The sequence below is a fragment of the Streptopelia decaocto genome, assembly GCF_964273445.1.
Source record: "Streptopelia decaocto genome assembly, chromosome: 3".
Classification (NCBI taxonomy): domain Eukaryota; kingdom Metazoa; phylum Chordata; class Aves; order Columbiformes; family Columbidae; genus Streptopelia; species Streptopelia decaocto.
The window spans coordinates 117,553,409-117,579,421 of record NC_138656.1 but is presented as its reverse complement, the minus strand read 5'-3'; the positions used below and the strand labels follow the sequence as shown (position 1 = coordinate 117,579,421).

The 26,013-nt window shown below is 49.1% G+C and overlaps 1 protein-coding gene across 1 annotated transcript; it reads right to left on the bottom strand.

The window, feature by feature from the left end:
- Positions 1-21,796: 21,796 nt before the first annotated feature.
- DEFB125 (defensin beta 125) lies at positions 21,797-23,214 on the bottom strand (the record flags this gene model as incomplete). Its single annotated transcript, XM_082049524.1, has 2 exons — positions 23,118-23,214; positions 21,797-21,918 (listed from the first exon to the last, which is right to left on the bottom strand). Exons 1-2 carry the CDS (start codon positions 23,176-23,178, stop codon positions 21,797-21,799), a joined length of 183 nt encoding a protein of 60 aa, XP_081905650.1. The 5' UTR covers positions 23,179-23,214.
- Between the last annotated feature and the right edge of the window lie 2,799 nt (positions 23,215-26,013).

Genomic DNA, 26,013 nt, shown 5'->3' with positions numbered 1-26,013 from the left:
AGGCCACCCAGAGGGACCTGTGCAAGTTCAAGACGTGCGGCCATGTGGAACTGTGAGGTTCAACAAGGCCAAGTGCAAGGTCCTGCACCTGGGTCAGGGTAAACACTGTTTTCAATCCAGGCTGGGGTTGGAGCAGCCCTACAGAGAAGGACTTGGGGTGCTGGGGGGTGAAAGATTGAACATGAGCCAGCAACATGCGCTTGCAGCCCAGAGGCCAATTGTATTTCTGGCTGCATCACAAGGAGCGTGAGCAGCAGGTTGAGGTTGGTGATTCTGCCCCTCTGCTCCACTCTGGTGAGACCCCCCTGCAGTGCTGGTCCAGCTCTGGGTCCTCAGCACAGGACACACATGGACCTGCTGGAGAGAAATGGATCAGAAATGATCCAAAGCCAAAGCTCTGGAACAGCTCTGCTGGGAGGACAGGCTGAGAGAGTTGGGCTGTTCAGCTGGAGAAGAGAAGCTCCAGAGAGACCTTAGTGCGGCCTCTCAGTGCTTAAAAGGGGCCGAGAAGAAAGATGGGGACAGACTTTTTAGCAGGGCCTGTTGCAATAGGACAAGGGGTGATGGTTTTAAAGTAAAGGAGGGAGATTCAGGCCAGACATGAGGAAGAAATGTTTTATAATGAGGGTCGTGAGAGCCTGTTCCAGGTTGCCCAGAGAGGTGGTGGATGAACCATCCCTGGAGGCATCCCAGGCCAGGCTGGACGGGGCTCTGAGCAACCTGAGCTGGTGAAGATGTCCCTGCTCATGGCAGGGGTGGCACTGGGGGAGCTTTGAAGGCCCCTTCCCACCCAAACTGTTCTATGATTCTGTGAAAACGCGTCTATCCCACCTGCATCCCATCTCCACCTTTCTAGCTTTCCTCCTCAAACCCGCCTACATCCCTTCTCAATCCCACCAGCATTCCACCTCCATCCCACCTGCTTCCCTCCTCCATCCTTCAGCATCCTGCCTGCATCGCATCACCTTCCTGCCCATATCCCACCTCCATCCTGCTTGCTTCCCTCCTGCATCCCACCTCCATCCCCTGACCATCCCACCTCCATCCCAACAGCATCCTCTGAAGTTTCCACCAGGAAGTCCAGCAAGTTTTTACCTTTTTACTTTTTTTTCTTTTTACTGTGTTATTATGATGTTTATATATATATATATATATATATAAAATGATTCTTTCCCCCATTTTGGTCAAATTTTGCAGAGTCAACAGCACAGAAAAGTCATCTTAAGACACAGTTTCAAGTTCTGTTCTGCACCACGATGATGCTAAAGCTTCTCTTTAATGCAAAAAACCATCATTTTCTTTTCTGACATTTCTCTGGGAGAAGATAGGGATAATATATATTCTGCACCACCCTTGGAAATGGAGGAACCATTTGGCCTGGAATAGAAAATTATTAATCTGTGAGCAAAATCTGTAAAATCCAGCAAAGCTTGGTAAGGGGATCACCTGGGACTCATTTCAGATATCGAAAAGTGGATCCTGGGTCCTTTTTAGCAGCGATGGAGCAGAAGGTCCCTCTCTCTCTGCTGGGTTTTCATAAGCATTGTGCCTTATATATGTATTTTTACATACTTTTTAGTATTTTTTTTGGAAGGTTTGTAATATATTGTCTCTAGAAAACCTGTGAGTACGCTTTCTCCACCTGCTGCCGTTTATATCTAATAATAATTTTTGATCACATTCACATTTTAAAGATTGATTTCAGCTTAGAAGGCTTCCTAGTGAAGCGATGAGAAAAATAAATCAGAAATGTCATATTTAATACACTTAACTGTAAACCTCAGTAAAACTGGAGATGTTGTTACTGTGTGAAGTTTAATCCTTTGATACAATCTGTGCAAAGGCCCTTGCATCATTGCCTGCCTATAATATAATTTTTAACCAACAAAGAGTAAAGTCCTTCGCTATGTTTTTATTTATACTTTGGCAGTTAAAATAATAATAAAGTACATAAGCCACTTGTAACCTGCAATTACAACAACAATAACAAAAAAGTAAATAAATCACTTGTAACCTGCATAACCTCCCTCTGACTCACACAGGATTGTGTTGCTCTGCTCATTGCTGTTTGTTTTTTGCAGTTTTCCGTGTTGCCCGTGATGTGTTTTTGGTGTAAAATACAGACAAAATAATCTGATTTTTGTCCTGACCTTTTACTGAACTGGCTCAAAGTTCCCAAGCACATGTGACACTGGGGACCTGGGGTTGGGACATCACTAATGCTCATTTTTCCCAGCAATTGCAGCATGTCTCTCTTTATTCCCAATACTTCCTGCTTTCCAAAGAGGTTTTTAAACCTTTAAAGTCTTATAAAACACCTTTTAGTTTATTATGGGGCATTGCAAAGCCCATTCTTTGGGCTATGCCAAAGTCTTCTGCTCTTTGTTTGTGGGGGGAGCATCCGCCTGTTTTTCTGCAAATGCGATTTCTTTCAAGAATCGAAAGTATGAAGTAAAACTTTGCATGAAGTTCTGGCCTTTCTACCCTTTTTGTGGAAGTGATGAAGTTTCTCTCCCTTTTTCAGTCAATTTGGGCCAAAACCACACCAATTTTTTGAGATACATTGGTTTTATATATTAAGCTGGATGCAGGCAGGAAGACAGGCTGTTAGACACGCTCCCCAGGGAGCCTCTTAATCCCTTGTGTGCCCAAGCCAGGCACGAAACAACCCCCTTTTTTGCTTTTGTAGGCTTTTAGGAGAAATAAATGGCATTTTTCAGCCTTTGGAGCAAAATCCACCAGACAGTACTGAGATAAGGAAAACAGCCAGGAGGTCTTGGGCTCTTATCAGTTGTTAAATCACTGCTGATTGACTCATGGTGGCCTTGCTTGAACATTAGGCAGCAAATAACTCCTTCTGCAAGACCAATAGCTCTAAGTTTAAGAAAAAAGTTTCCATGCATACCTACCTGCCACCAAAAAAAAAAGAGAAAATAAATACTAAAAAACATGGGTAAGTTATTGTTGTTTTGTTGTGGTTTTTTTAAAATGTTCAGGGTTTAAAATCATTATTGCTTATGCCGAACGCATGAAATGTAGATGTATTTATTTAATAAGCAAATAGCTTGGCTTAGGATAGAAGTAAAGCGTGGTCCTTGATCCCAAAACCTGTGCTTCACAGTTGGGCTGTCAACTCCTTCTGGGTGTATCTACCCAAATTATTCCTAATTCACATTTATCACCCACTTTTAAACGCTAACATTTTACTACCAAACCAACACTATGGAATTTGGGGGACTGGACTAGATGATCTCCTGAGGTCCCTTCCAATCCCAAACATACTGTGAATTTGCTCTTAAAGATCTATAATATTCTTGCCCTCTCTTTGTCCCTTAACATTTTTGTTCTTTACCTCAAGCATCATGGTTCATCCTCAAAAGTCAACACTTCCCTTGTCAATGCCACTTTTCCTCTTCCCAGCTGTCTTATATTTGGGTGTTGAATCACCTAAACCACATGATATTGCAGGTTATCCAAAACGAGGCATTTGGGAAATAAATTAAATAAATGAATTTATGAAATAAAAATGCATTTTGGCCCAAAAGACATTACTTCAGGGGTGTGTATCAGCATTTATTCCTTTACACTGAGATTTAGACAGCCTTAGATTGGTCACGTATGTCATTTTAGACAACATATCTGGGGTTTTCATCTGCAAAACAGAAAACCAGTGTTTCAGCAATTTGAAAGGTTACATCAGATGTAGATTTTTGCACCCAAATTTGCAAAACAAAATTATCTGAATGTGAGTTATATCTGCATCCCTAACAGTGATCTGTCCCTTCTGCAGATTTTGCAGCTGACTTGCATGCCCGAGCAGGGGCAGAACATCTCCACGACTTGCTGGTTGGGTTTTGATGGGGTTTATAACGGTTATTAGGGTTGGATCAGCTGCCAAAGTAAATAACTCACCCAGGGCAACTGGTAAGCAGGACTTTATAAACCAGGACCCTGCCTAATAAATCCCCTCTGGAAGGGTTAGGCACTGATGTAATTCTCACCTCAATGGGGGAGCTGGGATACACTGAGTTCAAATCTTAGAATCACAGAATAGTTGGGTTTGGGAGGGACCTTCAAAGCAGGGACCATGAGCAGGGACATCTTCACCAGCTCAGGTTGCTCAGAGCCCCGTCCAGCCTGGCCTGGGATGTCTCCAGGGATGGTTCATCCATCACCTCTCTGGCCAACCTGGGACAGGCTCTCATGGCCGAGCAGGAAGCAGAAGTGCTTGGCCATGGCTGAAAGAAATTGGCAGAGCTAAATCCAACACCCAGCCTGGATTTCCATCTACACAGCAAGGCAGGTAGAAACTGGGGGTCTTGGTGTCCTCCAAAGCCTGTGCACCCCTTTTGCCTTACACTGCCAATGCTCCCTAGGAGGCTCAAAGTCCTTTCTGGATCTGGAGGACCCTGCAGCATTTTTCCCTTTCTGCTCCCTGCAAATCCCTGCGAACAGGGAACTCCTAGTTCTGTGTAAATCCTTGCAAAACAGGCAATTCTGGTTATGCAACCCCAGCAGTGCCTGGTGACTCGGCCAAGCTCACGAGGAAGCAGATGACTTTGCCAGGAGGTGACTCAGCAATGGGTGACATAAGCAAAAAAAGCTTCTTCCCACCATCACTGGGAGAAATCAAATCCAGATGTGGGTGAGCAGAGACATGGAGAGGGGAGAGCCCACAGGCCCTGGCTGCGTTTGGGGACATAATGGCAAGGCTGTGACTTGCTCCTGGAAATTTATGTCCCTTTGCACAGCACTGGCTATAGGCAGGAGGGAAGAAGAAGGGAGAACCTCCCTTCCCAGTTTATTCCAGCGTTTGCTGCCAGGATTGGGGTTTGGGCCAAGGGGAATGCGGGACAAAGCTGATCCTTGGCTCTAACACAGGGTCCTTGTCTGAATTAACCATTAATAGCATTTTCCCTATTTTCTATCAAAAAGCTCTCCTTGGTTGCCTCGCTTCATCCATCTTGTCTTCCTGGGGTGTCTCCCCTCCTTTGACTTCAAGCAAACACCATTAGCTGTGCTAAGTCTGCATTGCACCAAAGAAGATGCCCAGCTGCTCCCATCCAAAGGTGGAAATGCCTTTCTTCATGTCTGGCATGCAAGATAAGGCGAGAGCAAAACTCATCCTACGTCTGGTTGAGACAGACCTTCATGGTCAGCATCCATTTCTGTACTTAAAAGGGGTCGATAAGAAAGATGGGGACAGGCTTTTGAGCAGGGCCTGTTGCAATAGGACAAGGGGTGATGGTTTTAAACTAAAAGAGGGAGATTCAGGCCAGACATGAGGAAGAAATTGTTTACAGCGAGGGTGGTGAGAGCCTGTCCCAGGTTGGGCAGAGATGTGGTGGATGCCCCATCCCTGGAGACATCCCAGGCCAGGCTGGACGGGGCTCTGAGCAACCTGAGCTGGTGAAGATGTCCCTGCTCATGGCAGGGGTGGCACTGGATGAGCTTTGAAGGTCCCTTCCAACCCAAACTATTGTATGTTCCTATGATTCTAAGATTCTACGATCCAGGTGTGTCACTGCTCAGCTGTTTGGTGTGGCCAGACCTCTCTTGCCAGCTCTTCCGGCAACTTTTGGCTGCAATACCCTTGAAGCCAGAGATGGACCTTTGTGTTTAGCAGTCCAGAACTGATTTTTCCTCTATGAGTCTGGCAGATGTTTGAATTTATGGGAACTTTTTCCATCTGCTCTGTTCCCTGGCAAGGAATCTTCCTCCTCAGCAATTTGAGCTGGGCCAGCTCCCCACTCCTGTCTCTCCATCAATCTCAGGCTGGTTGGGGCAGCTGCAATGCTCCCAGGTAGACCAAGACGTTTCTCTTGGGAAACACCTTACCCTCAGGGCACCTTTCCCATGGGTTTTCTGTAAGAGGTTTCAGGCAGGTTCAGACACTTTGGGGCAGATTCTATGGCCTCATTTCCCTTTGTGGTACATGCCCAACTTTGGTCTTGCTCTTACCATACCCCAACCTCCAGGAAATTCAAGAGTGGTGGAAAATGCTCCGATCTGGTCTCCCTGGGTACCTGATCCTGGCCTCTTCCTTCTGTCACATGCTGAGCTCGTGCTTTTAAGCCACCCAGCTGCAATCTCTGTCCGTCTGTCCTGGCTGGTGATGGAAAGCAGGAGCTGACTTCCCCTCTGTGGTCACCTCCCGCCTCAGATGACAGGTTTGCGTAAGAAAAGCCAAGGATGGGGACAGCTCTTGTGCTTCAAAAAGAAACCTCCAGCTGGCCTCAGAGGACGAAATCCACTGAAAAGAAGAAGCGAGAGAGAAGCTGGTGCACTGACACACACCACAAAAATTTGCATCCAGAGCGTTTCTCTGTGGGTGCTGAACAAAGGGGACAAATAAAGCAATCCACGCCCCTCCTTTCATGTTCTTCTCTCTTCTCCAGGATCAGCCTGTCAGTGCCTTCCAACAAGAACAGCTTTGACAACCTGACTTTGGGCACAGCTTTTTAGGGGAGCGTTGAAGAATTTTGCCTTCCTCTGCAGGCACAAAGGTTGGGCATGGCCAACACAAGACCCTGAGCAAGGTGGGGACCTGGGCTTCTAGCTGATGGGGCTTGTTCATACACTGACATGAGTCTCCACTCCTGATAAAACATTGGGGAGATGCTTTCCTGGAGGGACCAACTAGGGCGGGGGGCTGTACTTGCTCTTGTCTAAAGAGACCCCAGACTCCTATCTGTGTCACTGAATTTGTTTCCATCTCTTGGTCCTCCTGCTCACAGCTTGAAACACACATTGTGGGGGTGGTTCCTTAGGCCAAAATATTTGTCCAGTGTTGTGTTTGGGTTGGATGGATGATGTAGGGATGGAGGCTGTGTCTTATACATGCAGAATTCAGGTTTAGGGAGATATTGGCCCTCTTAGAGAGGGGCCAGAGGAGCCTCAGAAATGATCCGAGGCTGGAACAGCTCTGCTGGGAGGACAGGCTGAGAGAGTTGGAGTGTTCAGGTGCAGAAGAGAAGCTCTGGGGAAATCTTAGTGTGGCCTTTCGTGCTTAAAAGGGGCTGAGAAGAAAGATGAGGACAGACTTTTGAGCAGGGCCTGTTGTGATAGGACAAGGGGTGATGGTTTTAAACTAAAGGAGGGGAGATTTAGGACAGACATGAGGAAGAAACTGTTTACAGTGAGAGTGGTGAGAGCCTGTCCCAGGTTGGCCATAGAGGTGGTGGATGAACCATCCCTGGAGACATCCCAGGCCAGGCTGGATGGGGCTCTGAGCAACCTGAGCTGGTGAAGATGTCCCTGCTCATGGCAGGGGTTGTACTGGAAGAGCTTTAAAGGTCCCTACCAACCCACACTATTCTATGATTCTATGACTGGTTTGTCTGCAGAGCCATTATGCGTCTGCTTTGCAGAAGGGAAACTGAGGCACAAAAGTTCCATCCCATGGTGAGCCCAGATGGAGGAAGCAGCAGTCCTGGCCCATGGGGAGCCTGGCCATGCTGCCTGCACCCTTCTGCTGCCTGCAAAGCTGGGAGAGTTGCAGGCTTCTGTCAGGAAGGGAAACCTCCCAAGATCCCTCAGAAATGGGTGTTTTTTGGTGCTCCGGTGAAAGGTTATCTCATCAGGCTCCATGCCAGGCTCTCAGTGACGTGTGAGGGCCTGTCACATGCTGCTGGCCACCCGAGACCCATTTTCTCCCGGTAACCCTGTTTTTCCCCTGTTCTTTGCTTTGTTTATACATGAACCTCAGGGGGGAAATGGGAACAGGAGGAGAACTGGTGGGACTGGAAATCAAGGCCATTTGTAAGGAGCTGGGGCAGGAAGGGCAAAGCACTGGGAGCTTTTTCTGAGGTCAGTGGCGAGTGACTGTGGACCGGGTGAGACTGGTACCTAAAAGTGTGTTTTACATGTGGGGGAAGCTGGAAGCACATCTCATTTTAATTTATTTACATAAAATTGTGCAGGATGAGGAAGATGACGGGGAGTTTCCCACGGGCAGAAGGGACGTCCTTACACCGAGGGACATTGTGCTTCATCCATCCCAGCAGGATCCCACTCGGGACATCTGGGTTTGCTGGATGAGGCCAGAATGGAGGGGAAACCAGTCTGGTTCAGGCTGCACTGGTTTTGGACGCCATCTCGTGGTCCAGGAAGGCTTTTACACAAAGGGATGTGTGTAGAGTAGTTCCTTGTCTGGGCAGAAAAACTGCAGAGTGAAGCAGCTCCTGCTGCTGCTTCCCAGGGCATTGTGAAACCTGGTCCTGGCCCCATCGCTTCCAACAGGTCTCGTTCCTGGAGGATGAGTTCCACCACCTCATTCTGCCTCTGTTTGGGAATTGCCAACCTGATTAAGTTTAGGGAGCTGGGCTGTCTCATCCCACCTCATTTTAAGCTCCTTTGTGGGGAAATCCTTCACACCAGCATCCCTCCAAGGGTGTGGGGGAGAGATGATCAGGGAGGGTTCACCTCGCCTTCAGCCCTAACCCTCTCCAGACGTGGTCATTGCCTTCTGTCCCCACTTCTTTCTGCCCCTTCCTAAATGAAAAAAAGGCAGATCCACTTCAGAGGTGAGAAGAATCAGAAGCTGATAAGATCCTGGAGCTGCAGCACCCTTATCTGTGTCTACAGGAGAGATTGAATCAAGTCCCAGCCCAATGACAGCATTGTTCAGGGCAGACATGAGGAAGAAATTGTTTGCATTGAGGGTGGTGAGAGCCTGTCCCAGGTTGGGCAGAGAGGTGGTGGATGAACCATCCCTGGAGACATCCCAGGCCAGGCTGGATGGGGCTCTGAGCAACCTGAGCTGGTGAAGATGTCCCTGCTCATGGCAGGGGTGGCGCTGGGGGAGCTTTGGAGGTCCCTTCCAACCCAAACTATTCTATGATTCTGTGATTGTCAGCCGCTCAGGCTGGAAACAGCGTCTTTGTGGAGCATTTAGCAAGTATCAGCCGTCACAGAATTTGGTGAGAGGATTTAAAGTGTTTGCTGTCAGCAAAATAAAGCACAGAATCCCAGAATGTCAGGGATTGGAAAGGTGAGCATGGTGGCCCAAGGCTGACCCCGGTGTGATTTGAACACACAACCTTCTGATCTGGAGTCAGACGCGCTGCCCTTGCGCCACGAGGTCAGGGTGGGAGGATAAAACTCCCCAGTATGGAGCCTGGCCTGGGTGGTGGGGATGTCTTCTCCATGGGGAGCATCCCAGGGGTGTCCAGGGACCACAAGAGAATCCCAGAATGTCAGGGGTTGGAAGGGACCTCGACAGCTCATCCAGTGCAATCCTCCCATGGAGCAGGAACACCCAGATGAGGTTACACAGGAAGGTGTCCAGGCGGGTTGGAATGTCTGCACAGAAGGAGACTCCACATCCTCCCTGGGCAGCCTGGGCCAGGCTCTGCCACCCTCACTGGGAAGAAGTTTCTTCTCATATTTAAGTGGAACCTCCTGTGTTCCAGTTTGAACCCATTGCCCCTTGTCCTATCATTGGTTGTCATTGAGAAGAGCCTGGCTCCATCCTCCTGACACTCACCCCTTATATATTGATAACCATGAATGAGTCACCCCTCAGTCTCCTCCAAGCTCAAGAGCCCCAGCTCCCTCAGCCTTTCAAGTGCAGATCCCTGCTTCATCACAGCACAGAAAGAAAAAAACAAAACAAAACAACACATCAGAGACCGAAATGCAAGGAGTGTGTGCATCAGGAATGAAAAGGAAGACGAACACCATAAAATCTCCACGTCAAAGAGGATTGAACCTCTGCTGCTGCAAGCCTTGTTGCTCAACAGGAGCCCATGTGCTGTGGTTTACAGCAGAAATCGTTTGTGAAGCTTGCTCAAGCTCTATAGCTAAGGAGATTTGAGCAACTACCTCCTGGCTGGCACGGGCAGGGCTTCCAGCTTGGAACAGGTCTTGCCAAGGGATGCTAAAAAAGTGAGGAGTAAAAGGCAGTTGCACCCTGTGCTTTATCACTAGGGGATTTTGGGGAGTTTTTGCGTGTTATTCTCTAGTCTCACTGCCATAGGAGAGCACTAAGCTATCAAAAGGTTTTTTTAGGTACTTAAATGCACCAATCTCATTTGCATCAGTAAGAAATCACATTTTAGTCTGACTGTTCCGGTGGGTTCAGAGGGGCAGTACTGAGGGACAGGAGGAGAACAAATTGCTTTGGACCATCTCCTAAGCAGAAAACAAAAGAATATTATCACCAGCTCATCCTGGAAATCTCCATTTGGCGATGAGGATTGTGAGGGTTTGGGAGCCAAGCAGTTGTCCAGCACAGGGGTGCTAAATACTTCAAAATTTATCTGTAGAGCGTGAGCAATTTGACAAATGATCAGCAGCCTCATAGCTTTTCCTTGGAATTACCCCGAGGGAGATGTGAGAGCATCTTGCAACAGCCACATGAGGATGGAGGCGGCTGCAGGTTTTCTCCCATGGCTGATTTCCAAGGTCGCTCCACCCCAGCTGCCTCCCCAGGCACTTTCCAAGCATCTAAATCATTCTGATAAATATAGCAGGAGGAAGGCAGCAGGTTTGGCTTGGGAAAAGCAGATGGAGCTGGCTCTGAGAGAGTGAGTGTGCTTCATACTCATTGCAACAGAGTCACGTGCATGTATTTAAACTGAGACCTAAGTGAAAAATTATGCTGTTCTGGGACTTTGGAGAAGTCTTGAGCTTTGGAGAGGAAGTTGGCAGCTGAGTTGTTTCCTAGCTGATGAGGTAGCATGTCAGATAGATTGAAAAGTGTCTTCTTTAGCTATGAGGTGGCCTTCTTCATCCAGGGAAAGGGAGGCAGATATACCCACACAGAGCCCTTGTCATAGTCCTGTTGGTATCTGCAGCTGTGCCTGTGCAGTGGGGGCCCAGTGGCTGTCCCCTAGGTCCTTGTCCATATTCCCCATCCCAGGGCATCTCTTGGCTGCAGGAATTTCCTGGGATGGAGAGACTCTGGGATGGGGAAAGAAATGGTGGTGACTTCTGGCTGCAGCTTCCACCATGCTGAGGTACCTGGTGACCCACCAGCAGATGGACCTCAGCATTTGAGGGCTGACAAAACACCATGGGGTCTTCCCAGAGGGGCTTCACTGCATGACCTAAGTGCAGTGAGCACCTGCAACCTCTCCAAGGACTTGTGGCCAACAAGTACCGTGTGCTGGTGTTTGCAGGAGTGATGGGTTCCTGAGACTGGTCCACCAAAGTGGGGTTGTGTAGCCTGGAGAACAGGAGGTTGAGGGGAGACCTTCTTGCTCTCTACAACTTCCTGAAAGGAGGTTGGAGTCAGAGGGGTGTTGGTGTCTTCTCCCAAGTAACAAGCGATAGGATGAGAGGAAATGGCCTCAAGTTGTGCCAGGGGAGGTTGAGGTTGGGTATTAGGAACAACTTCTTAATACAGAAAGTTGTGAAGCACTTGGAACAGGCTGCCCAGGGCAGTGGTGGAGTCACCATTCCTGGAGGGGTTTAAAGATACGTAGATGATTTTCTCAGGGACATGGGCTAGTGCCAGTGTGAGGTTAATGGTTGGATTCAATGATCTTGAGGGTCTTTTCCAACCAAAACAATTCTATGGATCTATGACTGTCGACATCATCGATGGTAGTCCTTATGAGGCAGGCATCTGTCCCACGGGATGGGCTGTGTCACCGTGGCCCCATGCATGCACCGAGTACCTGTAGATCCCACCTGAGGGGCAAGGGATAGCCCTGAGCCCACAGTGAGGTCCTAACCCTGAACTGGCACCCGCCCAAGGCAAAAAACCCTGAAAAAGGGGAGAACCTCTCCTGGGAACTGCTGTGTCAGGGCTTGGCCCTCCTCATGTCACCTCCCTGTGGCCTTGAGCATCTTCCTTGCCATCACGGTGCTGAGATGCACGTCCCAAGGTGAGCAGAGGCTGAATAAACAATTGCCCCCACTCCAAAAAGGACGCTGGCCCCTGCTGAGAAAGCCCAGAACGGTGTTTATGCCAGAAGACGTGCAAACAACTCAGATGAACAGCCCTGACCTCCTCCTCCACCCCCCCCAAATGAAGCTTTTTCTGCTTATCTCTGCATCCCTGGGGTAGCCCTTTCCAGAGATATTCTGGGAGCCCAGTGCCGTCATTTCCTCCCAGCCCTGTTTCCTTCAGCGCGGGGTCAGCACCACCACCCTCTCCTGATGGGCCCCGCGGGATGCCCGTGGTCCCCCGGGATGCTGGGGGCTATCGCTGGGAGGACATGGTCCGGAGGAGGAGGAGGAAGCACTTCGACAGGAGACGATGGGTCCAGGAGCCGGGGAGGCTGGAGGGTGCTGGGTGAGGAAGAAAAACAGGAAGGTGGTGGCAGATAAGGAAAATACCCTGGAAGAGGAATATAGAGGAATAATGGAGGGCAGGAGGGAAATTAAGATCCCGGCTTCTCCTGCAGCAGACGTCGTGCCGCAAGAGGAAGCTGCCGAGACAAAGGCAGCCCAGAAAAATCCTTCTTGTTGTGCTAGGAGCCAGGTCTCAGCCTGACAGCAAGGTGGGAGCTGGGGATGCTCTGGCAGGTGTGCGAGGGGTTGTCACACACCTGCACAGTTTTATCTGGCCAGGAGACTCCAAGCACAGCCCTGTAGGAACTGTTAATTAGCCTGGTTTGAAGCCCTGCTAATTAATGTTAGTGACACACTTCCCATAGTGGTGAGACTGAGTTACTGCCTTGTGCACAGACAGCTCTAGAGAGGGGGTGTCCTGGGGACAGGAATTATGTGACCCCAACACCTTGCTAACCTGCTGGGATGAATCATATCAGAGATGACGGTTTGTGACCATGTACCAGGTCTGTCCTGCCTCAGGGTTCCCTGTGCAGGTGTCCCAGTGTTTTATCCTAATGCGGTTGAATGTAACGACTGTGCTTCCCAACTGATTTCTGCAGACACCGCTACTCTCACACAATCACAGACTGGCTGGGGTTGGAAGTGAACTCTGGAGATCATCTGGTCCAACCCACCTGCTAAAGCAGGTTCACCATAGCAGATCGCACAGGATCACATCCAGGTTGGTTTTGAATGTCTCCAGAGAAGGAGACTCCACAGCCTCTCTGGGCAAAACTTTCCTGCTGATCACTCAGGTCTGTACACTGGGTATCACCTTTGAGCCGGCCTCAGCTGTGGAACATGAAAATCTTGTTCTTTTGCATAGTTTCTCCAAGACACAGCCTTTCTTCTGCACCTGCATGAGTAAAACCCCAGTTCAGGTGTTTACCATTTTTGACCCTGATTATGGCTGTCCTTTGGAGCAGCCCTCCCCAAAATGTGTGACTCAGTGAGCCCACTGTTCTTTCACTAAGTAGATACAGTTTAGGATCATGGTTCTCCCTTGTCATGGCCCATCCCAGATACCACCTTCTCATAGCCTACTCTCCATGTCATGCCCATAATGTGATCCCATGCCCATCTCCAGACCTGTCTGAAGAGGGCACATGGTATCCATCTCCAGAGTGTGCTTGGAAACATCCAGATAAGCAGTAGGATGCTGAGGGACAGATCACACAGCCCCTGGGGTTCCCCTCAGTGCTTTTTCTACAAGACCTGATTGGGCTTCACCACCAAGTGTTTGTGGTCCAACCCTGTCCTGCTGATGCCAGCTGGAGACCTGCCAGTGGTACCATGAACAGATGCTTCAGCATATTTGGTGTTGGTGGTGGGATGAGATGGAATGTTTGTGGAGAAGTCTTGTGGTCAAGCTGTTGCTTTGTCCCCTCTTCTCAAGGCTGCCCAAGCCATGCCTGGAAATGCCAGAGTCGTCTGGCTACCCTTACCTAGCTCTTATCACCTCATGATGTCCCATCCTGCATCAGAGAGATGAGCACCCCAGGGGAAACACAAGGAGAGAAATGGAAGACAACCCCATGGCACAGATGGAGAGATTCAGCCCACAGATATTTCACCTCCTTTCCTTTTGTCCCATGTCCCACATCCTAGGTGTTAGAGAAACTGGTTCTGCCTTTTGTGGACACCAGCCAAGTCAACCAGTTCCTGTACACTCATGGTTGTCACTCTCAGGCTGGGCTTTTGGTTTCCATCCCCAGCACCATCACCGATGGCTCCTGGATCAGGCTGCTGAAATGATTCTCCTTGGGCTCTGCCCACCTCCCTTGTCTGGCAGCACAAGCAGGTGTGCTGCATCCCACCTTATCACTGGGGAGGTAGTCACCCTGTAGGTCTCTTCAACCTCTGGTGTTTCTGAATGACTGACCTCTTTCCTTCTGGGGTTATCATCTACCAGACCCTCACTGCTGGTGGGGTACTTTGGCAGGACATGGATAATCCATCCTATCAAAGAGGGAATTAAATAAGTGCCTTTGTCTACACTTTTACTAGGTCCCTGCTTTTAACATTGACGAGTGTGCACTTTGCTGAACAAACCCTGGGCACAGTTAGACCCTCAGTACATTCCCAACAAGTCCTCCTGCAGTGAAGAAGTCTCAGACCTGGTGTGGTCCCAGGAGGCTGTGGGTAGAGAAATGATTCTGAAGGGCCAGCAAGGTATGTGTGCTTCAGTTTCATATCAGGATGGTCCATCTGGTGGCTTGAGGGCTGGCAATGGCTGGTGGGATGATTCTGCCCATCTCTGAAGGCATTTTGAAGGCTTTCACCCTGTGATGATGGTGAGTGAGCGGGCTCTTGTGGGGGCTGACAGCTGGATTAGCTCAAGCCAAAATTGCTTCTGCCTCCACTCAGCAGGACCTTGGTTCATCCCACACCGTGTCAGCTCATAAAAAGCAAGGGACCCTTTTCCAGCCTGAGTGTAACCCACCACAGTCGGTCACCCCCCAGGGGACCCTGCTAACGAACTGTGCTTGAAGACCATCATCTCCCAGCAGATAACAGCTCCCCAGGGAACAGGCAGCCTGGGAGTGACGATGCTGATGGTGAAACCTCCCATTAATCACAGAAGTGCAGCTGCCACCTCCCCACAGCAGCTACCGGAATTAATCACACCACTGAGCAGACAGAACTTGCACATTTTTCCCCTGCCATGTGCTCCCATGTGTTTTTTCTCCCATGTGCTCAGTGTCAGGAGATGTCTGGTGCTCAGATATGGCTGCCCCTTGACTGTGGACCATACATTAAAAGATCGTGTTGTCATCCAGCCGCATCCTTGGGGTTGTTCAGCCTGGAGAAGAGAAGGCTCTGGGGAGACCTTATTGTGGCCTTTCTGTACTTAAAAGGGGTTGATAAGAAAGATGGGGACAGACTTTTGAGCAGGGCCTGTTGCAATAGGACAAGGGGTGATGGTTTTAAACTAAAGGAGAGAGATTCAGGCCAGACATGATGAAGAAATTGCTTACACTGAGATTGCCCAGAGGGGTGGTGAATGCCCCATCCCTGGAGACATCCCAGGCCAGGCTGGACGGGGCTCTGAGCAACCTGAGCTGGTGAAGATGTCCCTGCCCATGGCAGGGGTGGCACTGGATGAGCTTTGAAGCTTCCTTCTGATGCAAACTATTCTATGATTCTATGAAACACCAGCCTGGAGACTCTATAATGCACTTAATGGGCAAATCCATAACTATCTTCCTTTGGGGAGATAAACCTATCCACATACCAGCAAGGCAGACCTCAGCTTCACGTCAGCTTTCAGAGATGTCTTCTTTGGGCGATTACCTCCCCATGGTCCCAAGATAGCATTGGCAACCTTTCACCTTGAAGCAAAACCAGGGCAGCGTTGTCTTGGGTTTTCCTTGCAAGCAGCAGCTTAGCAAGAGAGGTTATTTAATCTTTGGGTTTTTTTGTTTTTTGTTTTTTTTTTTTTTTCTCATCCTAGGAGGCATGTTTTATTTGAGGTGGCTTCTTCAAAGGGCTGCTGTGAGGGAAGCAGAAACCTGGTACCTGGGAGGAAAGGGCCTAATGGCAAACTTAGGGTACGCTTGAACTTGCCCACCCTGGGATAAATCTAGTGGTTTTCAGAACAAATGGACAGACTCCTTGAAATCACACCTGTATCCTCAGCTCTGTGTCCTGCAGACCTCACTAAGATGTGTTGCCATTACAAGTGCTGCCAACTCCAGACATCTATCAGAAGACTCACAAAGTCTTGCAGGTCCCTAAAGCCTTCCCATCATCCAGATGCAGGTTTGGTTTAGTCCCCACGGCTCCTGTAGCTGTGCAAACCTTGATGTTTTGTGGTGCCCCACGACCATGGCATTAGGTCCTCCAGGCTAGGGATGGACTGCCAGGGTTGAAGAACCATGCATTACTTCCACTCCCCCTGTCTTCTCCAAATGAAGACTGAGAAAGCCATGTTTTGGGTTCTGCTCTGCACAACAGGGTTGTGGGCCAAGACCTTGCCTTCCCAGGACTTGATTAAAGTGACCACTGCAAAAACCCAGCGAGATACACCGCATAGTTCACAACTGCAGTCACCGTGATGGTGTCCCAATTGCTTTGTCCCTATCTGATACGTCTCAGCTTTTTGTTGGATTCAGATCTTTCCTGCTGGCTGGACCTTCCCTCAGTCCTGGGAAGGATCAGTCTGACACTGAGGAGGGGTCGTACCCCTTGGGGTCTTGCTAGCCCAGCCAACATCCTTGTAGAAGGCCTCTCCATTTGTCTGTACGCATATGAATGAAGAGATATGTTTTCAGAAAGAGTTTTTTAGCATCTTTCCCAAGGAATTTAGGACTGTCCCTACAGGGCCAGGAGGCTCTAGGTCTGACAAAACTACTTTGCCAACACATTCCTCCCAAACCCCATTTTTCCTGTCCTTTTTTTCGTAGATTTGGGGAGTGTGGAGTGGGGGAAGGATGGAGTGGGTGGGCATTCATACCCATTCACCTCCCCTCCTTCCCCTGTCCTCCCCATCACCCTCCCCAGCCCCTTCTCCTCTTCTCAGCAACGATAAGCTCGCTGATGGAAAAAATGTTGTCACACATATCTCACTTCCAGTGTGTGGGAGTCGCTGATAGCGGCATGAAGATCTGGACAATAAAGCCTTCTGACAGCTTTCGTGTCTGTCCCAGGAGTCAGGACCTAATCCTGGAGGAAGAGCTGATTGCTCACGGGGTTTGGAAAAAGGTCCTGCAAGTGGTGGCTCTGGAGAGGATGATGGAAAGGAGAAAGGCCTCCTTCACCCTCCCTTATCTGGGGTGCAAAGCCTTTTTCTTGTCCTTTCCCCAAATTCAGCATTGCGTCTCATTCCTGGGGCGTCTCCGAACCAAGAGCCACAAGATTTTGGCTGCAAGTGGCTTTGCCGTTGTGCTGGGGATCAGCCCAGCAGCTGCTCACGGTGGTGTTTGTTTTGGAGCATCCCCACCATCCAACACTCCCACTCTGGGGACAGTAGGGCTGTGTTGTTCCAGAGCTGCTGTTCTTCCACGTGCGGCTGCCGAAAGAGCCAGGAGCACCTCGCCAGGAGGGTGAAGTCATTTATTTATGCCTAGCAAAAAAATGTACTTTATTACACAGCCTCTGAGACATTAACGTTGTCGCTCTGACGTGGACAGCTGAGGTCAGCATGAGCCAGTCCTAGTGGCTGCGTCTTCTCTTAGCCCTATGGTAAGGGTTATCTAAACAGGACATTGATTTTTTCATGTAAAAAATGAGCCAAGGTTTTGCTGGCAGAGTTTCATTTGATCAACAGAAGTGTCTCCACAGTGGTGGGTTACCCTGGGCTCCCTTTGCCATCCGTAAAGATAAGAAAACCCATGTAAGACATAATTCCTGGCTGCACAGGGCCTGGCTCTCAAGGCAGCTGTGGAGGACAAGGAGATGGAGACCTTCACTCCGTAGATATTCATATCGTTTACCCGATGCAAGGGCTTGGTTCTGCCTGAGATGAGAAGGGCTCTTCTGAAACAGTGCTTAGGTACGAAAGAGTCCCTGAAGTTGACCCTGGTTTTATAGCACTCCTAGTTTTTTAAAGTATCTATTTTATCACTGTAGTTACAACAAGGGAGAATGAATTTTACAGATTTTTTTTTTCCAAACAAAAAAAGGAAAAGTTATAAATTCTCCAGCTGTAAAGAGAACCACCCAGTGTTAACCCTTCTGTCCCATGCCTCAGGGCCTATAGTTCCTCTCCCCAAAGTCTCCATTTTCCTCAAGAGCACTGATTTCCAAAGTGGGGTGTGGGCAGGACAATCCATTGGGTTGGGGGAAGAAAATATTCTTTGTACCATTCATAAATAAAATAAAATAAAAACATTACAAGACCACTATTGTAGGGAACCGTCTCTCTCCTTGGGGGGCAGCTCCTATGTCCCACAAGGCTTTTGCCTCCCAAGGGCTGTGTTGCAGGAGATAAAAAGCATAGTTCGTGTCTGGGTTTAGCCAAAAATATTTCATTCTTTTCTGATCAAACTGTGTTTCTGGGGGAGTCAAGGAAAGAGGGGGTAGTGTTAGGTATTATTGCTGTTTTATAGAGAATGAAGGTTCATTATTCAAATTCAGGGGAAAACTACCGAATAACATTTAGGACTTTTAGAATGGGGGTAGTGAGACAGTGACCCAGGTTACCCAGAGAGGTGGTGGATGAACCATCCCTGGAGACATCCCAGGCCAGGCTGGACGGGGCTCTGAGCAACCTGAGCTGGTGAAGATGTCCATGTTCATGGCAGGGGTGGCACTGGATGAGTGTCAGAGCCCCTTTCCAACCCAAACTATTCTATGGTTCTATGATTCTATGATTCTGTGAGTAGTACCTGGTGCTCCATCTCAAAACCATTTCCATGATAAATTTGTAGCCAAGCTTTGGGTAAAGGGCAGATGGATACACCTCCCTGCCTCTGCCCTGGCCCCATCCTTTGATGACCAGGGGATTCTTTTACCCCTTTGTAGACAGTCACACAGGATTTTCATAGAATCGTAGAATGTCCTCAGTTGGAAGGGACTCACAAGGATCATTGAATCCAACTCCTATCCCTGCCTATGACAACCCCAAAATTCACCCCATGATTTTCCAGGTTTCCTCACCAGGATGTGAGCGGTTAAAGTCTCGCAGGCTTTAGCAGCAGGAAAGCTGTGTGACAGCATCGCTGGGCTGTAGCACAGAGATGCTTTTGAGGGCTGATAGCCGGCTCCATCCTGCCGGCAGCAATTTCCCTCTATGCAGACACACAGACACACACAGACACACATCCATGTGCACACCCAGGCGTGAATGCTGCTCACAAGGCTCACATTCAGGGGCTCCCCAACCTCCTTTTCCTTTGCAACCCCGAGATGTCATCCTGCCCTTGATAAGGCGCAGAGGCGACTGCGAAAGGAAGGCTCCCAGTTGTTCCCGGCGCCAGGCTGGGTAAAGGCAGACATGTCTAACCCTCGGCTTCTCCAGTAGCGGCCAAAAACAGATGACATCACCCCTTCATCCCTCCGTTCCCCCCCCCAGCATCCCTATCAGCCCCACGGAGAGGCGCGTGCACGGAGGAGCAAGGAGGAAGGGGGAAGACAAGGGGGAGGAGGTCGGAAAAAAGGAGGGAAGATGAAGACTGGAGCTGCGAGTTGGTTACTTTGGCAAAAAGACAAAGTTCTGCAAAACTTCACCGTCCAGACTTCAAAAAGGTGGAAAAACTGGAGGCTCATTTCTGGCAGGTCTTGTTATCAAGGAAAGCCTTATCTGCTGGATGGGACTGATGGCTAGAGCGAGCCAGAGTGGCTGCTAACCTCTGGCTGAGCTTTCTGAGGTCCCCGAGGACTAGACTGTCACTCAGCAGAGAGGAGAAGCATCCAGGATAGGGGACTGCATGGAGGCACTGCTGACGTGTTTGCATGAGAGGGAAAGGACAGAGGTATCCCCAGCCTGGGACCCCATGGGAGCCCAGTTCTTTCCTGCTTTAATTCAAAGAATCACAGAATCACAGAATAGTTTGGGTTGAAGGGACCTTCAAAGCTCCCCCAGTGCCACCCCTGCCATGAGCAGGGACATCTTCACCAGCTCAGGTTGCTCAAAGCCCCGTCCAGCCTGGCCTGGGATGTCTCCAGGGATGGGGCATCCACCACCTCTCTGGCCAACCTGGGCCAGGCTCTCACCACCCTCAGTGTAAACAATTTCTTCCTCATGTCTGGCCTGAATACCCCCTCATTTAGTTTAAACCCATCACCCTTGTCCTATCACAACAGGCCCTGCTAAAAAGTCTGTCCCCATCTGTCTTATGGGTCCCTTTTAAGTACAGAAAGGCTGCACTAGGGTCTCCCTGGAGCTTCTCTTCTCCAGTTGAACAGCCCAACTCTCTCAGCCTGTCCTCCCAGCAGAGCTGTTCCAGCCTCGGATCATTCCTGGGGCTCCTCTGGCCCCTCTCCAGCAGCTCCATGTGTGTCCTGTGCTGAGGACCCAGAGCTGGACCAGCACTGCAGGGGGGTCTCACCAGAGCGGAGCAGAGGGGCAAAATCACCTCCCTTCACCTGCTGCCCATGCTCCTTGTGATGCAGCCCAAGATACAATTGGCCTCTGGGCTGCAAGCGCACATTGCCAGCTCATGTCCCATCTTTCATACCCCAGCACCCCAAGTTCTTCTCCTGGGGGCTGCTCTCCATCCCTTCATCCCCAGCTTGTACTGATACCAGGGGCTGACTCGACCCAGGTGCAGGATCCTGCACTTGGCCTTGTTGAACCTCATGAGGTTCACATGACCCCACTTCTCATGCTTGTTCAGGTCCCTCTGGATGGCATCCCATCCCTCAGATGTGACAACTGCATCACTCAGCTTGATATCATCTGCAGACTTGCTGAGGGAGCACTCAATCCCACTGTCTATGTCATTGATGAAGATATTAAATAGTACTGGTCCCGATACGGATCCATTTAATTCCTGGTGAGGAGCGTCTGCAAATGAGCTTGGCCCTGGTCCATTACCACTCAAAAGATCAACATGTGCAGGAAATGAGGCAATGATGCCCCTCACGTGATGTTGGGATATGGTCTGAAACATGAGGGTTTATTCTCTTTAGCTGCCAAAACACTCTGCATGGATAAAGCATGAGGGAAATCGTCTCCAGGCCTTTGGTGTTTGCGAGCTGTCCCCTTTTCAAACACAACCCTGGTGTGTCTCAGGGAACAGCACGGTCCAAAAGCTCTTCCCACCATGCAGTTTCCATGCAGGCATCAACTCCTTTTGCTTCTATCATCAGCCTTATGAGCACTTGATCTTTTTATTTAAACCTCACACTATGCAAGCAACATTGCATGTGAGAATAACTCCACACAGAGTGGAACAGATACAGAACCCACCACACTCTCTGTGCAACCACCTTTTTAATCATTCTGCTCATGGGCTTGAGATTTCTCCATCTCACCCACCTTTACCTTGTCTTGGGGGTGGATAACCTGAGCAATCTGCCCCTGTTCACCTTGTTGTTGTCATGGAGGAGAAAGAGGCACTTCTGGAGGACAGATCATACCTCTGACTTGGATCTATCTCCTTGAAGAGCATAGACCCTGCTGTGGTCTCTTCTGTAGACAGATGGAGCAAGAGATAGAGGTTGATAAAGGCTGTGACAGTGACAGAAATAGAGGTATGGGCTAGAAGAGAAGCTTCATAACTACTTGGAGAAGCCCAGCAGAGCCCTGTTTTGCTGCCACTCTGGAAGGGCACAGGTGTCCCTTCAGTTCTGTGCCACAATTTCCAGCCTTCTGCAGATGTTTCAGGTACCCCAGTGCATCTCAAACACCATCAAAACCAAAGTGTGAGGCAGGATGGTCCATCTCAGAGGGAAACACAGCTGAACCCAGGACACACAAACCCAACAGTTTTATTGGCAATGGGCAAACCGAGCTGCAGGTGTAGGTCCGGAGGTGTCGGAGAACAGATCCTACGTACAGCTGTGATTGCAGGATCGCTGGGCTGGTCCCCTCGAGGTGCTGGGGTCCACCCTAGCATGGCCGGTCTCATCGGCAGCAGCGCAGGCGGCTGTTGCTGCAGCTCCCTTCCCATCGCTCCATGTGGAAGCAAAGTCTCCGGCAGTGGCCGTGGTTGCTTCTGCACTGCTGGCTGTCCAAAAGGCCTCTTGCTGCTGGGGAAAAGGGGGTGGCAGATCTTCTCAGGGGACTTGGGAACCCACCTGGAGCCCTGCTGGTGCCACTGGCTGAGCAATGAAACGCTTGCTGTTGGCAACGGGGAAATCCAGCTGGCTTTGTGGTGAAGGTCAGATGCTCTTGGGAGGACCATCTCCCCCCAGCAAGCACTGGAACCCTCTTAACCAGCCTAGATGAGGCAGCTAGTTTTGGGTTGGCTAAGTTAGGTTAGATGAGTTGGGCAACAGCAAAAGTCAGAGAAGCATCTTTTTGGAACAGATGTTTTATCTATTGTTTTATTTGGCTGTTTTGGGGTATTTTTTTGGAATTGTTGGCTTCTTGGGTATATTTTTTTGATTGTTCATTTTAAATCGTCCTGTTTTGATTAAAAGGGTATGTCCTGCTTTTCTTTACACACAGCAGGCACACCAAGTTTGGGGTTTCTGGAGGGATGCACTGATGGGTATCCACTATCAGTGGAGAGGGCAAACTCTTCTCTCTCCTCCCTCTATCCCTAGGACTTAAATTAACTAAATGAGAGCATAAACAGGCTAAGCAAGTAAATCTACTCTTCTTGGTTATCAGGTTTGTTTTCTGTGGAAGTTATACCACCATAAGCCTAGTAACACCATAGTAACATTACAGCTGAATGAAACCTGAATTCCTAATATCTATCTATCTGTCTGTCTGTCTATCTATCTATCTATCAATCATCTATCTATCTATCTATCTATAAAAGCAACCAGTGAAAAAATCCAGCCAAGGAAGATTTTTCTATTAAAACAGAATCCCAGAAGAAAACAGACAGACAAAAAAAATTATCTAACAGTCTTTCCTCCCACCTTTTCCCCTGAAAGATTTCATGGGTTTCTCCTTATTTTGTGAAGGTTGAGGCTTGTATCCTGGCCAGGAGCAAAACTCAGGCTACTGTCTCAAGCTCAGCATTTCTGGGTGGGTTTTGAGGGGATGGAGAGGAAGGGGCGTACAATCTATGAACCTGAGATACCTGCATGCAGGAACTTCACAGAGACCTTTTCAGAAGACATTTGTTCCTTGGAAGCAAGAGTCAAGTCAGCCTTGGCTTGCCTTAGTTTGACTTGAGGGCCCTGTCTTGTCCTTGTCTATCTTGGGGTAGGAGCTCAACTTTTCTCCCTCCATAGTCCTGCAGAAACCCCTATTAGTATGTTGTCCTTACCGGGAACATCCTGGAGCAGGAGAATGACAAAGACTTCAAAGAGCAGCTGGAGGATCCTCATGGCTGAACGTGGGTGGAAGTTCCACCACGAGGAGGAGTGAAGGGCCGTAAAGACATGGAGAAGGGAGAAATGCTGGATTTATAGTACTAGACGGTTGTGTAATGCTCCTGGAGTGCGGGGAACTTTGTCAATCTCGGAAGAATTTCAACACGACAGCAAACAGTTGCATTGGGATGTGCTCGCTCTTGGATACACCATGGTGCAGCCAAGGAAAAAAAAAAAAAAGAATAAAAAATAAATAATAATAATTAGAAAGAAATAAAAAAGCAGGGTTTTGTCAACAAATTGCACTGAGCACTGGGGAGTCTGCCACTGGTTGCTGCTGGATACAGGATGTTGGGGCTGACCCAGTCTGGCTCTTTTTGTGTTTATATGCTTAAGCATGTGATGTTAAAATCCTGTCCAAGTTTTTGGAGGCTCAACTTTTTTTATTTTTTTTTTTAATTTTATTTCCACCTCCCTGTCTCTGTGTTTAGCACCAACACAGTCAAGAATGAAAAAATCCAGAGTCTCCTCCTCAGCGCTCCTCAGCACACAAAGTTGGCTTGAAAAGCATGAGATCCTTAAAAATCAAACCTCTGTTTGTTTTTCCCAACTTCTAGGCTGCAAAGTGATTGTTTGCCAAGGTTTTGTTTACAACTGTCAAGAAAAACGGCTATTTAACATCTTATTCATTTATGCATTTATTAAATGGGAAAGCTGGGACAGGTCCCTGTAATTATCGGGACCAGGCGTGTTAGGAAAAATTGTGTATTACAGCTTTCCCAAGAATGCTGGCAGGCTCTCTGGTGTGTACTAGTTCTTCAGGTCCATTCCAGGAAAACAGCAGAGGTGGCACCTGCGTTTCAACTCTGGAAAACAACACAAAGCAAATAACGAGCAGAAATCTCTCCCAGCCCATAACAAATAGAAGAAGATGAAATAGAAATGTCATGAAGATTTCTTTTCACATCACCACATCTTCTATTTTCTCTCAATAAATCACGTTGATGGCTTTTTATTGCAGGCTGGGCACCAGCCAGTGCTGGAAAATGTTAAACCCATGGCCTTCAGGCTGCTTGAAGAGAGCAAGGATCACCCTCATCAAACAGTGCAGGTACAGGGCCCTTCACCAGTTGGACTTTGGATCACAGGACACTGAGCATTTGAACAGGGTGTCGTGCAAATTTGCCACACACAACCTGGGGAAAGAGAGTGGATCTGTAACCCTATCTGCGGGAGGGGTGGTTGCAAGGAGGGCAACAAACCTGGCGAGGGCTCTGGAGCACAAGTATGATGAGAGCGGCTGAGGGACCTGGGGGGTTCAGCTGGAGAACAGGAGCTGAGGGGAGACCTTCTGATCTCCCCTGCCTGAAGGGAGCTTGGAGCCAGGGGGGGTCGGGCTCTGCCCCCAAGGAACAAGTGACAAGAGCAAATGGCTTCAAGTTGCACCAAGGGAGGTTTAGATTGGATATTAGGAAAAATTTCTTTCCAGAAAGGGTTGTCAGGCATTGGAACAGGCTGCCCAGGGTGGAGTGGAGTCACCATCGATGAAGGTATTTGAAAGATGCATAAATGAGGTTGTTAGGGACATGGTTTAGTGACAGTGTTGGGTTAATGGTTGAACTCCATGATCTTGAGGGTCTCTTCCAACCAAAGCTATTCTATGATTCTTGTAGAGCCTCTCTACAAGTGTTGGTGCTTTGCTGGCACTGCTTTGTGCAGTGGGTGGAAGACCGTAACCCACTACGTACCTCTGAGGATCGGCATCTTCAAAGTGAGAGATGAGGCAACGGGCCTGGGACAGAGTTTATTTAGCAGAAATGAGATTGCAGCTCTTGAGCTAGGACCCAAGCAGGGAGGAGCATGTAGATGCTCATATGAGTGTCCTTCTGTGAGTATATGACCGATGTGTCTGAACATGTGTGTGCAGGTGGCTTGATGCACTCCAGAGCCAAAGTACCACCTGGCCATGAAGTTCCCAATGGTAGATGGCAAAATGCCATGTTTTATCTCCAGCTCAGCTGCTCTCCCTTGGTAGTAACAGCATCATCTCAGAGGATGTGCTTGGAGCTGCAGGCTCCACAGGGGCGGGCACAAAGGTAGCCAGGATGTGTCCTCCACACCACCACAAATCCCTGCTCTGCAGCTGCGGTGCACGGGTTGAGTTGCAGAACGTGCCTTGGGAAACAGATCCAAAACCAGACAATACCAACATAAACCAGATTTCCCCAAGAAATTAGGGGCAGGAAGACTTTGTCCCCTGGGTGATTGCTTGGACAACAGCTGGGCTTGCTCTGTCCAATGTGGTCCCTACACCGTTTTGGCATCAGCCTCTGGTGAGCCTACTGGGGCTGGTCCATCAGCCTCCCGCCCTTTCCTGCTCCCCAGCCTGCCACCAGATGTTTATTTTCAGAGCCCACCATGCACAAAGGCTGATCTGTGCTCAGCAACATGTCGCGCAGAAATTAGGCCCCAATCCCTCAGAGGTTTTGAGGCTAAGGAGGAGTCAATTCAACTCACATCCACCCCATGGCCCCAAAAGGGAGAGGTGTCTCCACTGACTCCATTTGCCTTCAGTCCAGGATCTACAGCCCAATTTTTAAACTGCAGCCTGGGATAAATTTATGCCAACAGGAGCAAATCCTATGGCAATTAAACTCTTGCCAGTTTGTGATGCCACCTCTGCCTCCCAGTCCCACTGGTGAATTTTGCCAACACCAAAACCATGCAAGTGCAGATATAGCCCTGCAGTTCTGTCTGGGAAGAAGTGACCATTGGCTCATCTATGGGCTGAGCTCTGGTCTAGGAACCCTTCATAGCCATGGTTAGACTTTCATTACAGACTTCAATACA